This window comes from Embiotoca jacksoni, unplaced genomic scaffold (assembly GCF_022577435.1).
Source record: "Embiotoca jacksoni isolate LCO1_2020_lvr unplaced genomic scaffold, fEmbJac1.0.p SCAF_8, whole genome shotgun sequence".
In the NCBI taxonomy this organism is placed as follows: Eukaryota; Metazoa; Chordata; class Actinopteri; family Embiotocidae; genus Embiotoca; species Embiotoca jacksoni.
The window spans coordinates 10,567,790-10,585,265 of NW_027185436.1; the positions used below are offsets into that span (position 1 = coordinate 10,567,790).

A 17,476-nucleotide genomic window follows, 5' to 3' on the forward strand; every position below is an offset into this window, starting at 1 on the left:
ATGAGCCCACACAATAGAGACAATTAAAGATAGCTATTGATATGAGGATGTTTAATCCCAGTCATCAATATAAAAACAATACACTTAAAGTGCTCACAAAGTTTGTATCAAAACCTCAATACATATAAAAAACAACAGAGTTTTATATTGTTGTTGTAGTGCAGAAAACAACGTATCTACTGACCAATTTAAGTGCTCAACAGTGCTGAAAAATAAATAGACATGGAACTGTTTGATTACAACAGGTGTATGAACATTTTTCCCAAATTTATTGTACATTTTAAACTAATATTGCTGTAACAGGGAGAATCAATTTAGTGGCTGCAGATCATGACAGTTAAATGAACTACTATATTATGACTACAGAAATAATATTAGAAAAGTGCTGATACTTGCATTAAATACCCCATTTTCACAAAACATACGTATGGTTGTATGTCATGTATGCAATGTATTTGTGTCAGAGTTATTAATGGCATTGCAAAGACAGCTGTTAAAACTTGTGATTTGTCTTTTTTTTTAGGATTCTAGGTTTCTAAGAGCTTGAAAATTAAGATTCCAAATTAATTCTGGGCCATAAAACATGGATTGTATAAATAGTGCTGTACTTTTATCTATCACCATAAAATGGAGAGTTTTAGTCTATTCTATTATCACACATCCAAATTATTGGAAATTTCTCTCTACATGTAATTGTTTGAGTCCATTCTTGTGCTACTTATTTTAAAGAACAGCAAAACTCACCAACATTTAGTATAAACAGGATCTGAGGAATCAGTGACCCCCAAAAGAAAACAGACAAATAACAGGATTGTGTTATGACAAAAGATTCAACTGGAAAAGATTAAATTCCATCTTCTTCTCCCCCGCTCATAAACTTTACTATTCTGCGGTATCACATCAATAGTAGATTGGACATGTTGTACAAAGGACAATGGGGAATTAAAAAAAAGAAAACTGGGAACAAAAAAGTTCAAGTTACTTAACTAATTCTTCACATTAAGTATGTTGTGATGTTATTGTGTGATGCCATTGAGTGCACTTGTGGGCACTTCTCACTGATGTCATAGCCCCAGAGTCCTTAAATTATGTATTCTCCCAAAAGTAATACACAAACATTTCCACACAATACTTAAGATGAGAGGAATAATGCTTCATTCACATTCAGTGAGTTATTTGATTCGTTATCTACAACACATTTCCCTTTATTTACTAGCACCCAGCGGGATTCTGCTGTAGACACTACTCCTGCCAAGTGACACATAAGGAACATCATCTATTTAAGCCACTGAAGAGTTATGCAAATGATGCAACATCATCTTATAGTGTTCCTGGACACTTCTATGGAGTCTTCTAGTATTGACTCTGTGCTGGAATCCACAACAGACTGTCGCCTCCCTGTGGCAGAGCCAGAGACCTGCAGGTCAGCTGCAGGGATCTGTCTCAGCTCTCTGCGACACAAACGGACTGGTGTCATCTCTAAACTACCCTCAGACTGACCTCTAACACTCCTCCTCTGGGACTGTGTCGGTATATTGTTGTATTCGGGCATTTTTGTCTGTTTGAGTGCTTGGCGGTCAGGACATGAAGACAGACACTGCGTTGCATGTGCATATCTGTTGGTGAGAGAATCCTTGTGTGTCTTTTTGTCTGTTTGCTCAGCGTGTATTTTTGTGTATGTTTTTGCAATATGTGTACTTGTCTGCACCTCATCCGTATTAGTCTGGGGTTCACTTGCACTTGCGTATATCTGCATATCATGCATTTGCCTGTGCTCCTGTGTAAGTGAGGGCTGATCATCGGGGTGTAGACGGTCACTGAGAATTTCCTTGAGTTTCTTTTTGAGCTGCCTACTGGAACTTTTGTAGAAAAAGAGCTCTTTCTCCAGATCCTGCAGTCTGTCTTGTATAGCCTGCTGTGCCTCTCCTGAAACACCTTCTAAACACACACATACAAAAGAACATGGGGAGATTAAAAAAAAAAAAAATGAAAGCGCACCATTCATTAAACAATTTTTGCTCTAAAAATCAGACAAAATAGTTAACGCTGAAATAGATTTCTCCAGGTTGACCTAAATTCCTCACCTTTAAGTTTCTGAAGCAGTAGCTGGATGTTGTTCTGGTGATCTCTGTGTTGCTCGGTGAGCCGGCGGTCTGCATCCAGGGCAAGCCGCTGCATGGTGGCCTCCATCTTCCTCAGCACCACCTCTTGCTCTTCAGCATGCAGCTCCAGCTCTTCACAACGCAAACGTAGATGGCACTCCGCCTCTCGAAGACAGACAACCTAGAGAGGATGACAAACGTGGAAGAAAAGGAAAAACATACAACACAATTACATCTAATGTCACACCTGTAGCGGTTGTAGAGAAAAGGATAGAGCAAACAAGGTGAGAAGAAGTAAATCATGTCATAGTGGTATCATAGTATAACATGGTGCAAATTAACTTCCTGGAGAGAAGGTGATGTAGTTTACTGTTAAGATGTATTATCTGGCCAGCTGAAGGACGCGGTTGGGAGCTTTCAGGGAAAAGAAATTTCAATTGAATTACAACTAAAGAATAAGCACTGAAAGAAATTGTGCAGCTGCACTTCTAACTCTCAGAAGGCCTTTGCCAAAAGAAAGGAGGGAGGGCAAATCTGGGAGGAAGACAAAATGGAAAAACACCAATCTTGAGCTGGAACAGAAAGAGAGAAAGGCAGCATTCAGTTTCTGTTTGACCATGGTCAAATAATTTTTTTTCAATAGAATGAACATGTCTTTAGAAAAGCACAGCCACCACACAGCGAACAAACGCAGAATTTATTTGTGAATATTAATTATTGGGAAAGGAAAGGGAAACAGAAGGGGAGTCAAGATAGAGAGACAGCATGCAGGCACCGGTAAAGAACAAGAATGGAAGGGATGCCCAGTACGCAGTTTTATATTTAGAGGTGAACCGTGCATACAACCATATGTGCGTATGCATTTTCTCTTACCTTGTTGAAATATTTGAGGAGCAGCTCCAAAGCCTCAGGTGATGAGAGGTCCTTCAGCTTCCTGGTGACATCACAGAGTTGGGAGGGTTCACTGCTTTGTGATGAGTCGGTGACAAACAGCTTCGTCTCTTTGTCCTGTATGGAACGGTTTTTATACTCCAGAGCTGCATCCAGAGCTTCAATAGCTTCCTCAAGCTGGAGAAGGGAATGCTCCTCCTACAAAAAAGCACATATAAATCAAAGTGCACAAAAGGAAATCTTAACTCATGAACAATAAAAGCTTCGTGTAATCAGGTCCAATAAAAGGACAATTGACCAAAACCTGTGCAAAAACGACATCATGTAAATCATACATAAAAAGTTGCCTGCTTTCTGACCTCCACAGTGAGCACTCTGTTGTCCTTCAGCTGGGCATCTAGAGTGTCTCTTTTCTTTTGAAGCATGTCTTTCTCTTTCTGAAGTTCCTCTATGGTAACTCCTCCAACCATTTTTACACTCCTGCTGCTCTGCAGCTGCTCCTCCAGAGATTCCAACTGCATCGACACATGCAGCAGGTCCTGACTCAGGCCCTGAAAAGTAATTGATAAAAAAAAAAAAAAAAAAAAAAAAAAAAAAATCCCAATTCCAGCTTTGATGATATGATATGTGTTCTCCTAAACCATAAATATTGTTAATAAACAGTTCCAATATTTCAATTAAATTGTCATAAAAACACAGTCTGACCTGACTGGAGCGGAGCATCTTGATCTCTAGTTTGTTTTTCTGTTGCGCACAGGCCTCCCTGTGCAGGAGCACCTCTTCTCTCCTCCTCAGCTCTTCCTCCAGCTCCTGCAGCTCTGCTCTCTTCTGAAGAGCCCGTTCCTCCTCCTTCTCCAGCCAACTACTGTCACGCAGCTACAGTGAAGAAGTGGAGGAGAAAAGAATGGCAAGGGATTAAAGGAAGCAAAGAGGGTGGGAGCAAAGGAGGAGGGAGGAAAATTAACAAGGTATGAGGACAATGAAAAAAACAAAGGTTGACATAGTAACAGGAAAAGGCTAAGTTGTATACAAAAGAAATACAGTCAAAATGGCTTTTTGAGAGGAGACAAAATCAAAACCAACAGATAATTTATAGCGCATCTGTACATAACAAATGTGTCTTACCTTTTCCTTTGACTTTTCAAGCTGAAAACCTTTGCACATGGTCGTATCTCCAACAATTTGCTAATTTAAACAAAAACATAAATTGTGTTTACTCAGAAAGCAAATACCCATGATGAGTCAGCTGTTAGATATTATGTGGATGATACGGTGACTTCCACCGAGGTTTAATTAGAACCTAGATTAGGTAAGTAAGAGTCAAACTGGTTTTATACAGTTTTAAATGATAAAGCCAGATTAAATGTTCAAATTTCAGTAAAACCAATGTTAAATATCAATTTGGAAAAAAAAGATAGCCATTAAAATCACTGACAAAGAGTAAAACCTACAGTAAGAGCCATCAATGTAACTTTTAGCATATTTTTTTTACATACTGTGAAGACAATATGTTTCTCAAGAAGGTTTATAAACTTAACTGACTGTGGGAAATACAAAAAAAAAAATCAAATCAAAATGATTATTAAAACAACTGAGTCAAAGTTAAAAGTTTGGATCAACAGAGCTGAGATAATAACACAAGACTAAACTGAAGTTCAACATGTTCATCTCTTTTCCACTTCATTGTGTAACATGTTTGATGTTCCTCAAAGCCAATTTAAAAAAAAAAAATCTTCACAGTTTACCCCATTTTGGTGGAGTTCATTTCTGTCATCACTGGTGTCTCTCAGCTGACTGAGGCTGCTCTGAAGCTGTGCTCTCTGCAGTCTCATGTGCCGCAGGCTGTGGTACATCTCTGCTCGGACCTGCTGGCTCTGCATGGAAAGTCTCGTCAACACGTCGGCTTCCCTGCCATCACCCCTCTGCCTGTCATGCCTGTCCACTGCTTGAGAGTCCCTGTCTGTCAGGCGAGAGCACAACGTTAAAAAATAACACAGAAATACATGATCAACCATCAGGTTATCATTCACTGATTTTGTACAGTAGTTTCCAGGAGTTTTCAAATATTTTAAGGTATATAAGAATAAGGCTGCCCATTGGAAACAGTGACTTCCAATCTGTATGTTCAACCTGTTTGCTTCTTCATGAGACCTTGGAGTGATAAGGGCTCTTGCTGCAACAGCATTGTTATTTCCAAATGTGAAAACCTTTGACTTTTTTAGACTTTGCATACATATATATTAACTAGTCACTATTGCAGACAATAAATATTATTTAATAATTTGTAAAACAAATAATAATGTATTTGATTATGAGATTATCACTATAGCCTGGTCATGAGAATGTACTTTTAGTATGTCATCACAGGAATCTTGTATCAGTACTGCAGGAACGTTTCTACCAACCCTAACTCACACAAAACTCCTCGCACTTGATCTGATACTCAAACAAATCCACCATTTTCCATTGTTCTGACTCACTGCACACAGAAATACACGGTATGCAATTACATAAACACACCAGTTTTGTTAAGATCTTTGATGAGCTGCTCCTTCATGTGCATGTTGACTGATAGATCTTGGATCCTTCTCTCAGTAACACTGGCTCTTATTCTGGCCTTTCTCAAATGGCTTCGCTTGAGCTGGTTTTTCTCGTTGCCTGCGAAGAAGGAAAGAGCCCCTGGATATTAAATATCACGGAAAAGATCTGAAGCAGGAACGCAAGCTACAACCAATACAGAAGGACAGGGAAATGAAAGAATACCAGAGTAAGTGCATGTAGAGTATACCTGTGGCTCGTTGAGGTTGATGTACGCCTGTGTTTTTCTCTTTCAGAGGTGATTTCTTCTGCCGGCTGGTCCACGTTCGATTTAAAGAACGCCTTAAGTAACATCACAATATTTGATTAGGCAGGTCATTTCAAATTAACTTGCTGCTGTGATTAAAACAAATATCTTCTGGACAAAAGATTCTTGATGTGTGAAACTTGTGTATTTCTGTGGCGTGTACTGTAGCAAACCTACTGTACTCTTGGACATGGGTTGTATTAGAAGAGAGAAACTCCTAACAATGATCATTGTATAATAGAGACTGGTATCTTTGCTTACCAACCACATCTGCAGGGAACTTTTGACAAGTTAGTGACTATTTTGAAAGATATAACTGCTTTTTGGTCAGTATTTGTTGCATAAATGATTCACAGGCTATTGGTTGAAACTGTGCTTGCTGTAGCAAATTATTTGATGTTTGGACAAAAAAAAGAACCAGTAGCCTTTTATTATATAGGCTCTCACCTAAATCCTGTTCCATCATCCTTCTCTTCATCCCTGTCTTTCCTCTCTGCCTGCTGTTTTATGAATGGACAGAACACTTCATCCTTTTCCTCAAGCTCAGCCAGCAGGAGATGACCTCGCATCTTAAAAGCTGCCATCACCCTCTCCAGTGAATAGGCTGGTGGGCTGGAGTGGATCTACAAACACATATGCATTTGGGCAAAACATATGCACAGCCACGAACAATAGTATATGAATGCACATAAATGTAGCAAAACTATTTAGTAATTAAGACAATCTAAGTTACAAGCAAAACTGAGGGTGTAAGAGACAAACACACAAACAATTAGACACACGCAGAACAGTGTATGAGGGGTCAGTTGATTCGGCTGATGAACACACTACCATCCATGCGTACCCGCTACGCCTACAGTCACGCCACATCTACACTACACCTTACAGTTTGATAGATAATTTACACGTGTGTATACTTGCATTGTTGACTGTTTTGTAAAAAGGTGCTCGCAGTGGACATTAGAAATGAAATTAGAAATCCTACAATATGTATAAAAACCTTATTTTATTTTTCTGGCCGTTTCAAGCAGCTACTGTTGCCATGACAACGGTATCAACAACATGGAAATAAGTCACAGCGTGGATCAGTTAAATAGGAAATTGTGAAGCTACCTACCTTCCTGGGAGGCCTGCCCACACAGCTGTGTCTGATCAAAGGAACACTGTGAGGTCTCTTGTCCGAGTACCCAGAAGCCCCTGCTTCTACTGTTGCCCCTGAGCTTGTGCCCCGAAAGGTCATGAGGTCGCTGCGAAGGCGATCAATCAGAATCTGCTGGTTCACCAGTTGCTCTGCCTAAGCAATTTACACACAAATGTACATGAATGCGAACAATGAAGAAAACCCCGGCAGGGATGCCATTCTGTCCTTCTCCTACCTGTATACGAGTACGCTCCTTTTCTTCAGCTGACGCTAGGAGGTGGGTTTTTCTCTCTTGCAGAAGTTTCTCAGCTTCTTTTTTTACCTGTCTCAGTTCTGCATTTTTCTGCTCCAACAGCTGCTCTTCTATATGGAGAGCTTCCTAAGGATACAGTAGAAAAATGTGGTAGGGTAGGAAGGAAAGATGGGAAAAAGAAAAGAAGACTCGCTAATCCTTTTTGCCAATGTAACTCCTCTGATCTAGTGCATCTACAGCATAGTTTATGTTCACATGCTCTCAGGGGATAACAACTGAGGATATCACAAGGGATATTACCTGGCATTTGTTCAACTCTTCTCTGAGTTTTAAAATGGTAACACAGTCAAGTTGGTCTCCATCCCTCTCTGAAAGGTCCATATGATCAGTTTGATGTGAATGATTGACAACTGTCAGTCTCTCCTGCCAATCTTGCAGTCGTTGCCTGAAAGAATGACTTGGAGAGGGGCCCGAGATGTCTGCAAGCAGAGCTGCAGCTTCCTGTGCCAACAGCCGGTACTGTGACAGTTCCTCTTGGTTCACCTTATCGTGTTCAGATCCCCTGGTCTGACAGGGCTGTTTGACGCTGTCCCCCTCTCTACTTCCTCTCCCTGTCTTTCCCCTTTCCATCTCCGTCTCCCTCTCTTTCAGTAGCTCTCTCAGAGTCTGTACTTCGTACTCCAGCTCCCCTAGCCGAGCCTCACCGGGGTGCCAGGTTGTAGAGCATGATTTAACCTCTGTTTGAGTAGACGTTGCTCCTGGACGGTTGCGAACGTGACGAGCCTTGGACGCAAACTGCAGGACGCTCAGAGTCTCAGCAACGTAGTGATGGGAGGGGCTTACGCATGCGACCATCAGCGTATGGGTGGTACCTCCCAGTGAATCACGAAGGAGACGGGTGATTTTGGCATCACGGTACGGTATGTGTGTACTGCTGCAGCTGTTGCCACGGCGATTTCGACCATGGTCAGAGAGGGCCCGGATAACATTGCCCAGTGCAAGCAGTCCTGTGTTGATCTGAGCAGACTCTTTGAGTTGTGTCACAGTTTTTCCAGCACGTTCGGAGCCTGCTAGGTCAACCAGACAGAGTTTGGAGGAGCGGACCGACTTTAAAGAGGAGTTGTTGTGGCAACATGTGATGACTTGAAGGGTGAGGATGGCATGAGAGCGACTGGAGTGCTCGTTCATTCCTGTGGTGCCGGTGTGGCGCAGGGCATTTCCCATCTCTAGAACGCTGAGCAGCTCCTCTGCTGAGGTGACGACCACCTCTTTGGCTCCCACCACCACTTAAAACACACACAAGGATCCTTTTTACTCAAATAATCTGGAATGTTACATTCCACATTGGGTATATCACATGTACATGTAGGGTCTAATCTAATTTGAACACTTCTATAACTTCTTCATCCTCTCTAAATTCATGTCTCCCATTCATTAAATGGGGCTGCAACCAATTGAAAACCATTATAAACAGTTTACTAAACATGGGACGTAAAACACAGCCTGTGAGTATCAAAATATCATGTATTTTGCAGCACGAATGATTTTACCACGATTATCTCGTGAGCTTGGAATAAATAAATCTCTAACTGCCTGCTGAGATGAACGATGGGAAGTGTGCATACAGCATGTTTGAAACTTCATGCTAGGAGCCATTGTACTGTATGTTGGACTCTGCTGTATTAATTCAAGCTTTCTCTTGCAAGTCTCCCAAATGTATGCACTGCATGTAGGTTTGTCCTTAAGTAGGAATATTTAGGGAGTGGATATAAGGACAAAATCCACACAGGATTTTATTTTTTTTAGGTAATTCTAAAAGCTCTTCCCATCATTTGACTTCTAAAAGTAAAAATACATATTGTAACATCTGCTTGTCAGTCTAAAAGTCTTCATTACCTGTGTTTCCCCTCTCATCCTCTCTGATATGGAGCTCTTTCTGAACGGTGTGCAGGTCCAGCAGGTCCCGTAGTTCCTCCCGGTACAGCTCCATATATGACACCCGCACTGTGACCTCCACACCATCAGTGCTCTTCCTCTTCTCCCCCAGCATCAAGAACACGTCGTGTGCCACACAGTCAAAAATCCCTCCCTCTTCATCTGAGAGAGGGTTTTTGGTAGTAAAACACATATTTATGAGGATAAGAGAGAGAAACATCAGACACAATATTTACTGTCAAAATTCCTGGGACGTGTTTGAAGTATAACAATGGGGTAATAGAAAGTTACTGTTCAGGAAAATGATTTAATCATCTACAGGAATAAAAACAGCAATCTGAAAAATAAATGCCATTTACATGTTGTCGTTTTTTTCTCCACCCTATTTGGGTGTCAGCTTGAAATTTTCAATAAAATGTGTAATTCTACAAAGGTTACCTTTAAGTTTTTCTCACCTCAAGCATAAAGCTTAAATAATACGCCCCCCCCACCCCTCCTCTCACACTATCTCTCTCTCTCACACACACACACACACACACACACACACACACACACACACACACACTTCCCTAAACTCCATAGATTGCCCCGAGTCAAAACTGCAGCCCCCCACCCCGTTGCATCTTTAAACCCACCCTTACCTTGGTTTCCCCCTCCGAGTGTGTATGTCTTGCCTGACCCTGTTTGTCCGTAACAAAAGACAGTTGCATTGTAGCCGTCGAGCAGAGACTCCACCAGGGGCTGGACGCAGGACTCGTACACCTCATCCTGAGTGGCCGTCGGTCCAAAAGCGTGGTCAAAACAGAAGAGTCGGTCCGAGCCGAGCATCACCTGTGCCGAGTCTGGCACCACCCGCACGCACACCTGGTGGTGGTGCAGGACTTCCTTGGGGAGCAGGGGACGGATACGGACCGCCACCCGGACACACACCTCGTTCATGACGGATGCAATCGTAGACATGGAGTTTCACTTTGTTCCCGGAGTCTCACAGCTTAGTAATGTTGAAACTCTTCTTTTTTTTCTTTTTCCTGAGCTCATCGCTGATCTAATGCTAAATCAAGACAAGTCAATGAACAAAAAGGAATGAAAACAAACCTTCCGAGTGTTTTTTTTTTTTCCCTCCTGTTGTCGTGTTGTTGTTAACTTCGTACCATCTCGGTTGTTGTCGCTTCTCGGTTGCCCGGGAAACCGCCGCCGCGGTGCCGCTGCGGTCGAGGAAAACAGGAAGAGACGTTCAAGAGCCTTTACGGAGGGCGGACAGAGAGGCACCGTGAACACAGCAGCGCCATCTTCCGAGCCTGACGCCGCATCTACCTGTGCATTTTCAGATGTTTTTATATTCAGTCTCGAGTATATTGGCTACAAACAAAACTAATCATACCGGAGATACATTCCAGAACAGGATGAATAAAACTTAGATAGATAATTGAATTAGGCCTATTTAAAAGTGATGTTGATGAAATTATCAAAATTCTATATTGATTTATTATTTTACTTTTATGTGTTTACTAATATTTTAATTGATGATATGATTGATTTATGATGATCTATTTATTTTAAACTATATTGATCTACTTGATAGTCATCTTTGTTTCTTTTCCAAATTTACTGAAATATTTCTTTATCTACACAGAAATATCTAGTATCCATTCAAAATCTCTCATTGCTCTTTCTTAAAAGACACCTCTTCTACTATATTTCTAAATATTCAACACTAAATCTCCAAATAGAAATGATATTTGTGATATATTTATTGCAGACTGTCACCTCTTCTCCTGCCTTTACTTCATCCTCTTCCTTAGGAGGGGAAAGATCAATGCCTCCACAAAATTTGACCTATCGACTGTTCTTCTAATTACACAGTAGGCCACACACAACAACTTGAGAAAAAAAACATTACAACACTTTAAAATAATGTGACAGTAGCTGTTTTTAACCAGCACAGATACTGATTTCATTCTGAACAATCTTTGCGATCATTCATTCATGCTGATGTTTCAAAACATTGTTTTTTAATTATTTTATAATTATTTTAAAATGTATTGCTTTATAAATCTCTTGAAAAATTAGATGATGTTTGAAGAAGCTGTTTTGGAGATATCCTACTTTAAGCTCTGCAGTAGATGATGTGGAAACATGGTTCTCCTATTAATCCATTGCAACACTTGATTAAAAAAAACAAAGAAAGGTACCGTATCTAACAAAAATATTTTATTTTTGATGCGGTTTTAATAATTGCCATCAGTTCACATAGTTTAGTGAATGTAGCATAGCATTAAACAATCACTTTCTCTACGCTACAGTAAGAGGTTTGTTAGAAAATGTTCCATAACAGTAAACATTTGAATTGACTGCAAATGGGCAACAGTGTTATACCTACATAGACAAACAAGCTGAATGAGAGCTTCACACCTATTTCCATTACAGCTAGAGAGAAGCCTGTTTGTATATACATCTGGCACAGAGACATGTCTGGCCTTATCCCAGAGAAAGGCACCGGTGCCAAGGCTGCACACAGAGACGTGCAGCATACTCTACGTACGGCTACCAGCCAGCTCGTCAGTAGTAAATACAACGCGTGTGGTGTATGGGAATGTGGGCCATATCTTTGTGATGCTGCTTGGCGTAAGGCCACAGGTAAAAGTCGATGATTGCTGAGTTGACACTGCAAGTTTGTCCGTCTCGCTCCTTCACCAGTTTGCAAAGACGTTCTTTGATCAGCTCCACAGACCAAATCGAACAACCTCGGATCTCAACTTCCCTCCTGTCCCCTGAACACAGCAGCTCTCCTGAGAGAAATGAGAGACAAACACATAACACACACACAGGGATAATGATTTTTAAATGATTTGTTTTCTCTGACCAGAGAAACACATGCACACACACACTCCTGTCTCACCGTTCTTCAGCGCCTCCATCAGTAAGTCAGAGTATCGTAGTGCTCCTAAGTAGACAATTGCTTGAGGGACCCTGTAGTCAGCAAACATGGTGAGTTGGTCCATGTTAAGGATGTCTCCCTGTCCTCTGGCCTCCATGATGCCCCAGAAATCTGCCACCAGGATTTGAGCTCGCTTGTAGAATGAGATTCTTTTCCCCTGAAACAAACAGGGGGGCAACAGCACACGATTATCTGTTTAATTTTTCTTGAGTCATTACTGTTTACTACTTGACAGATGTCCATACACAAAGATAATATCATTGTAACAACGTATGCGCAAACAGTATAATTTGCTCCTTTACTGCTTGAAAGTTGCCACACTATCATCGGCCAGGAGGTGGAACTCTCATCACAGCTTATCTTAAGTTCCCCAAATACATACATTTATCTTTGATCACACACTTCCTACGCGCTCTCATGACGTTTCATACATTTTGTGTATTTTTATTAGACTATACATCCAAAGAGACTACACAATACGTTCATGGTGCAGAAAATGAATTTGAGAGCAGACAATGAACTGGAGCAAAAATTGGCTTAGACTCCGTAAGACATTTCATGTCTTGCCTGCAGAAATTTAGCAGCTGGTCATTTTTGAAAACCATAACAATTACAATCACAGCAAATGCAGTACATGTCTTTAAGAAAATTCTCTGCAAATTTCTAAACATGAATTGTTCTGCAATTTTGCAATGGGCGTACTAAACTCTAACCTCATATGTAGCTTCGTCTCTGTAAGAGGGGATCTTCTCCACAATGAGCTCCACCATCTTGCGGGCGTCGTTTCCGGCTTGGCTGATAAAACTCCGGAAGCTTCCGCCATGTTCCAGCAGCACACGGCCGCCTTCGGTCAGCACCTTGTTGGAAAAATTTGGTATGTGATGGGTAGAAATTTAACAACAAAGATGAGTCGGAGGCACAGAGCTGCATTACTTTCAAATTCCACTAATAAAAGGAAAACAGCAGATTAATAATTACTTGATCTATACTATCAGTTTTCTTTCTTAATATGTAAAAATATGTTGAAAGATGTTCAGATATGCAACATAATAAAATAAAATAAATAAATGTAAAACAATCTCAAGTGAAGGACTAAAGGATACACATACACACAGCTGCCATATTGTATAGAAATATGACAGGACGTAGGACATTAGTATGTACTGCGCAGGATTTAACAATGTGTTGGCTGTCATTGGTCCATCTTTGCTTGAGTCTATTAACAAGAGAGATACGATGATTTCCTGATGTTTTCCTCAAAACATCTGTTTGTCTTTACATTGAACAGCTCTGCTTTTGTTTTGTGCTACATAACTGCAGAGAAAGCTGCCTTAAGTCAAGTGTCAGATACTTTTGTATAGTTTTAAACAGAAAGTTGAAATGCAAAGCACAATCTTGAGACATCTTTTCCATCACTGCACTGAAGGTGTCAAATTGTTATAGTAAAGCATCATTACTGAAAGTGACATGTAGATTAAGTGAATCATTATTTTCTCTGTACCATCACTGTTGCATATCATTATAATGTCAAAACCTGGTGGCGCTCCTGAAGCATCGGCATGGGTGTCTCATTGTCTGATCGAAGAACCTGCCCCAGCTCCTCCACACTTATCTGAGAAAAGTACTTTGGATCAGTAATGGGTATACCTGTGGAGTGTGGAGAAGAGAAGCAGCTTGAAGGAGTTATCTTTAGACAGGAACCTTTGGAGAGAAAGAGGACTCTCAAAGCTACTAACTTATGAAGTTATAATGTGCTGTAATAGCAAGAATATAACTCCACAGTAGCCATTTCTTGCAAGAGGCTAGAAACGACATAATTTGCTCTGATCTCACGCTGTCAACCCTTGAGATTCATGCTCTGGAGCAAAGCTACCTGAGCATTTCTGAGAGAATCTTTTGTAATTATAAAGGCCACAGCGACCACACATTGAGAGCACTGTTCCATGAGACATAATTGATTCATATCCGGAGTCATTCGTGCTAATTATAAATGATGCACAGATGCATGCAGAGCAACAAGCAATTTCCCAGCAGTCCAAGTTCAAGTAAAGGGCACATACACAATAAGTGGCAATGACAAAACCACACAGAATGGAGGAAGAAAGAGAGACATCTTTTCACATCACGTGTTGTTATTTCTCCAGAGACCGAGCCAACAAAAAGGATAAATCTATTTATAAAAAGATGTCAGTTAACATTTAAGAGTTATTTAAATAACAGCTGTGATGCATCAGACAATTTTACACCTAAGGGAGTCAGGTGTGTAAAACTGTGTTATTTGGAACCCATTTCAAATAGTGTTCTAAAGCCTGTTTAATACAGCAAAAAAACAAAATCTCGGTGTCCACACGTGATCTATTCAGTGATATACCGTACATGCTCTCACCTTGTTCCATGGCCCTGGTGATGGCAGCACACAGCGTCATGTAACCTGTGTACGTGGTCCCTTTATAGGTCACTTCACACTGTTGAGTTTCTTTCTCTGGCCAAAAGGAGAAGTTCATGGTATCTATCACAAACACCCAATTTAATGCCTGCAGTGGTCAAATACAGACATGATTAGAAGAGAATGCAAAACGGCTGGAAACGTAAACTTTAATAATACACAATGGCTTAAAGATAAAGCTGTTTAACAAAAAAAAAAAAAAATTCACCTTGAAGTTGACGTTATGTTTGGCTAAATTTCACAGTGTGCCACCAGAAACAGACACCTATGTATACACCTGTCCAATTTTTACTTGGCCGATGTCTGCGTAAACATGGTGAGGCCAATGATAACAGATTTCTAGGATTGACAATTGTTCCTATTGTTGTGCTCTGTAAACAGTTTTCACTTATTAGTGTAGGAGTCAACAAAGATGAACAAGTGCTGAGAGTTTCTCTAATTTTATTTTGAAAAATTGGGGGGCAATGACCAATGTTTTACAAATACAGTACAAAATACAATTTTTAATGGTTTTCTTCATTACTAACTAATGTGCAGATCATTTTCTGATTAATCATTTGAATGTCATTAAAGAGTGAAAAATGCTCATTATTCCATAGAGCCATAGATAACCTCATCAAATGTCTTGTTTTTGTCTGCCAAACAGTCTAAAACCCAACCTTTTTCTGTTTTTAATGACACAAAACAGCATACATTTTTACACATTTGATAAGCTGCAACTATCAAATAACTGACGTGTGCTTGATAAATAACAATAATCTCTTTTTTGAGAGGTAATATGGGACAATTACTCAGCTCTGCAAATTTTTTCTAATTTAGAAATATTGTCTCCACACACACAAAAAAAAGAAGAAGCCACATTTCAAATCATCTAAAATGTTTCTCTGTGATCTTGCGGATATTAATAACGGGTGACATGATACATCCTTCGAGGACATTTGTGGCTGCTGTCCAGGAGTCAGCCCCTCGAATTATCACTTGTCATCCTACTACTGACCATTTCCCATTGAACAATAACTTTTATGTAGTGTGTGGTCCACTAATTGGGTGCTGTGAAACTCCCCTGGTCAGTGGTGGGTGCTGGGGCCAATGGGTTTGCCTTCTTCCAGCCACTGGCAGTCAGATCGTCGCTGTGTCGGAGACCGTAGAGCATCTCTGCCACCTTCTGCACTCCTTCGTCATCCACAAACACATCCTGACTCCGCTCCGCTATGAACTGGCCAGACTCTCGGGGAAACAGAGCTTTTTCCATGATGGATACTGTATCGGGCAAAAACGCAACTGAAGCAAGACACATGGACAAACGAATACATTATACAAACAGTCAAAATAATGATATCCTCTGGCAGTTGTTGATGTTTGCAAAATAGAGTAGAGGAGACAAGTTCTTGTCAAAAACGTAGGGACTACAGGACCGGCTTCTATGATCATACATGGGTGGGTGCAGGATGACAGAAATGCCTGTGCCCATTTCATACCGAAACACCAATATCGTACATACATCTAGGGAAGTACCATTTTAAAAATGATCCCCCTGCTTTGTAATGCAGTTCACAATGAATGAAAATACATAATCAAGAAGGCAGAGAAGTAAAACTAAAAACCTGCAAGAGCTTACAAAGTAACCGTCATATACATGAATTTAGCGCAGTGATGAAGCTTTGGAATAAACCATTCCTAGATTTGTGATGGATACCAAACTCCTTACAGAGTGACCTTAAGCTGGGGTTTCCTGATTAGAACAGCACACAAACACAACAGCCCTGCAGACAGGAGCACCTCTAAGCAAACCCCACCATTTAAACCAAAAGGACACCATTATATCGATCCGTTTCTCTCAAGTGCCCAATAGCTGTGTGTTAATGATGCCAGTGACGCACAACTCGAGTGGCCTTCTGAATGAAATGTATTTACGCCGGTATTTCTCTGATGACTAACATGATTTACTATTTAAAAAAAAAAAAAGAAAAACACAAGTTCAGTTCTTTTGTGGTCATTTTGGAAAGAGCTGTATACGTCAGTCAGTGGGCCGGTTAGATCACGTAATTACGTTTCATTGAAAAACTGAACGGGGAAACGTACATGCACGAACCGAGCACGCGTTGCTGACATTTTTGTTTTGTTTCCACTAATACGGATCACACTTGAGCGTTCACATTCACCAACAATGCGTCAGACGTAGATTTGTCGATATAAATTAACCGTTCAGCTACAACTCGTTTACTCTTGTGCAAACCCATTCAATTCTTCACTTACCTATGAGTGCAAGGACACTACTCTGCAAGCCCGCACTTCTGTTTCCACTACCTGGTTTTCAGCGGTTGACCAATCGCAGCTTCGCTCGTGTACTCATCACTAGGGGACAAACCAATCACAAGAAGCCAGGAGAGGAAACCGGAAACTTATGTATCGCATTCATTCCGCACGCAAAAATTCAGCTTAAAAAAATTGCACGTATAATTGTAGGCTACATTTCTTAAACCGCCCTGAACCAAATAACGTTACAAGTATGACGTCAACATATCCACAGGGTAGGTACCTAATGGACACGAATTAAACTGTTAGACCTACCAGGTGTGTAAACAAGATGAAGGTTTCTATCGGCGATTAATCAGTTGGTCGATCGACAGAAAACTGTTGAAGAAGTTTAATAAACAATTGACATGCGCAACTTTTGAAGATAAAATGCTAATCCTTTACTTGCTCCAGATTCATAAATGTAAAGAGTTATTGCTTTTATTTGCTTCTTTCAAGAATAAGTTGAATATATTTGTGTTTTTGGGACAAACAAAAAAAAATACAATTGAGCAGACATCTCCTTAAGCTTTAGAAAAAAATGTTGGACTTTGTCATTGTCTGACATTTTAGATAAAAAATATAAATCACTTAATACAGAACAGAAAACTGACCCGGCTGTAAAACAAA

At 40.4% G+C, this 17,476-nt stretch overlaps 2 protein-coding genes across 2 annotated transcripts; both read right to left on the reverse strand.

Annotated features, from left to right (window-relative positions):
- Window positions 1-42: 42 nt before the first annotated feature.
- LOC138191875 (kinesin-like protein KIF27) lies at window positions 43-10,343 on the reverse strand. Its single transcript, XM_069138936.1, has 16 exons — window positions 10,319-10,343; window positions 9,809-10,218; window positions 9,129-9,329; window positions 7,533-8,518; window positions 7,215-7,358; window positions 6,956-7,132; window positions 6,286-6,461; window positions 5,782-5,873; window positions 5,514-5,651; window positions 4,739-4,953; window positions 4,119-4,178; window positions 3,699-3,869; window positions 3,353-3,544; window positions 2,976-3,191; window positions 2,085-2,283; window positions 43-1,938 (listed from the first exon to the last, which is right to left on the reverse strand). Exons 2-16 carry the CDS (start codon window positions 10,125-10,127, stop codon window positions 1,316-1,318), a joined length of 3,909 nt encoding a protein of 1,302 aa, XP_068995037.1. The 5' UTR covers window positions 10,128-10,218; window positions 10,319-10,343; the 3' UTR covers window positions 43-1,315.
- A 1,013-nt stretch (window positions 10,344-11,356) lies between these two features.
- On the reverse strand, window positions 11,357-17,428 carry qng1 (Q-nucleotide N-glycosylase 1). The gene is made up of 6 exons (XM_069139031.1): window positions 15,603-17,428; window positions 14,492-14,639; window positions 13,640-13,752; window positions 12,819-12,962; window positions 12,067-12,262; window positions 11,357-11,956 (listed from the first exon to the last, which is right to left on the reverse strand). The coding sequence occupies exons 1-6, from the start codon at window positions 15,846-15,848 to the stop codon at window positions 11,727-11,729; spliced, it is 1,077 nt and encodes a 358-aa protein (XP_068995132.1). The 5' UTR covers window positions 15,849-17,428; the 3' UTR covers window positions 11,357-11,726.
- Window positions 17,429-17,476: the final 48 nt, after the last annotated feature.

What these genes read in the sequence shown, in the direction of transcription:
- LOC138191875 (XM_069138936.1), bottom strand. Translation starts at nt 10,127, where the DNA reads ATGTCTACGATTGCATCCGTCATGAACGAGGTGTGTGTCCGGGTGGCG. An exon ending in ACTCGGAGGGGGAAACCAAG is followed by an intron (nt 9,330 to 9,808) that starts GTAAGGGTGGGT and finishes ACCCTCTCTCAG; the next exon opens with ATGAAGAGGGAGGGATTTTT. An exon ending in TGGGCAGGCCTCCCAGGAAG is followed by an intron (nt 6,462 to 6,955) that starts GTAGGTAGCTTC and finishes ATGTGTTTGTAG; the next exon opens with ATCCACTCCAGCCCACCAGC.
- qng1 (XM_069139031.1), bottom strand. Translation starts at nt 15,848, where the DNA reads ATGTGTCTTGCTTCAGTTGCGTTTTTGCCCGATACAGTATCCATCATG. An exon ending in CTGACCAGGGGAGTTTCACA is followed by an intron (nt 14,640 to 15,602) that starts GCACCCAATTAG and finishes TGACCACTGCAG; the next exon opens with GCATTAAATTGGGTGTTTGT. An exon ending in GATGGAGGCGCTGAAGAACG is followed by an intron (nt 11,957 to 12,066) that starts GTGAGACAGGAG and finishes CATTTCTCTCAG; the next exon opens with GAGAGCTGCTGTGTTCAGGG.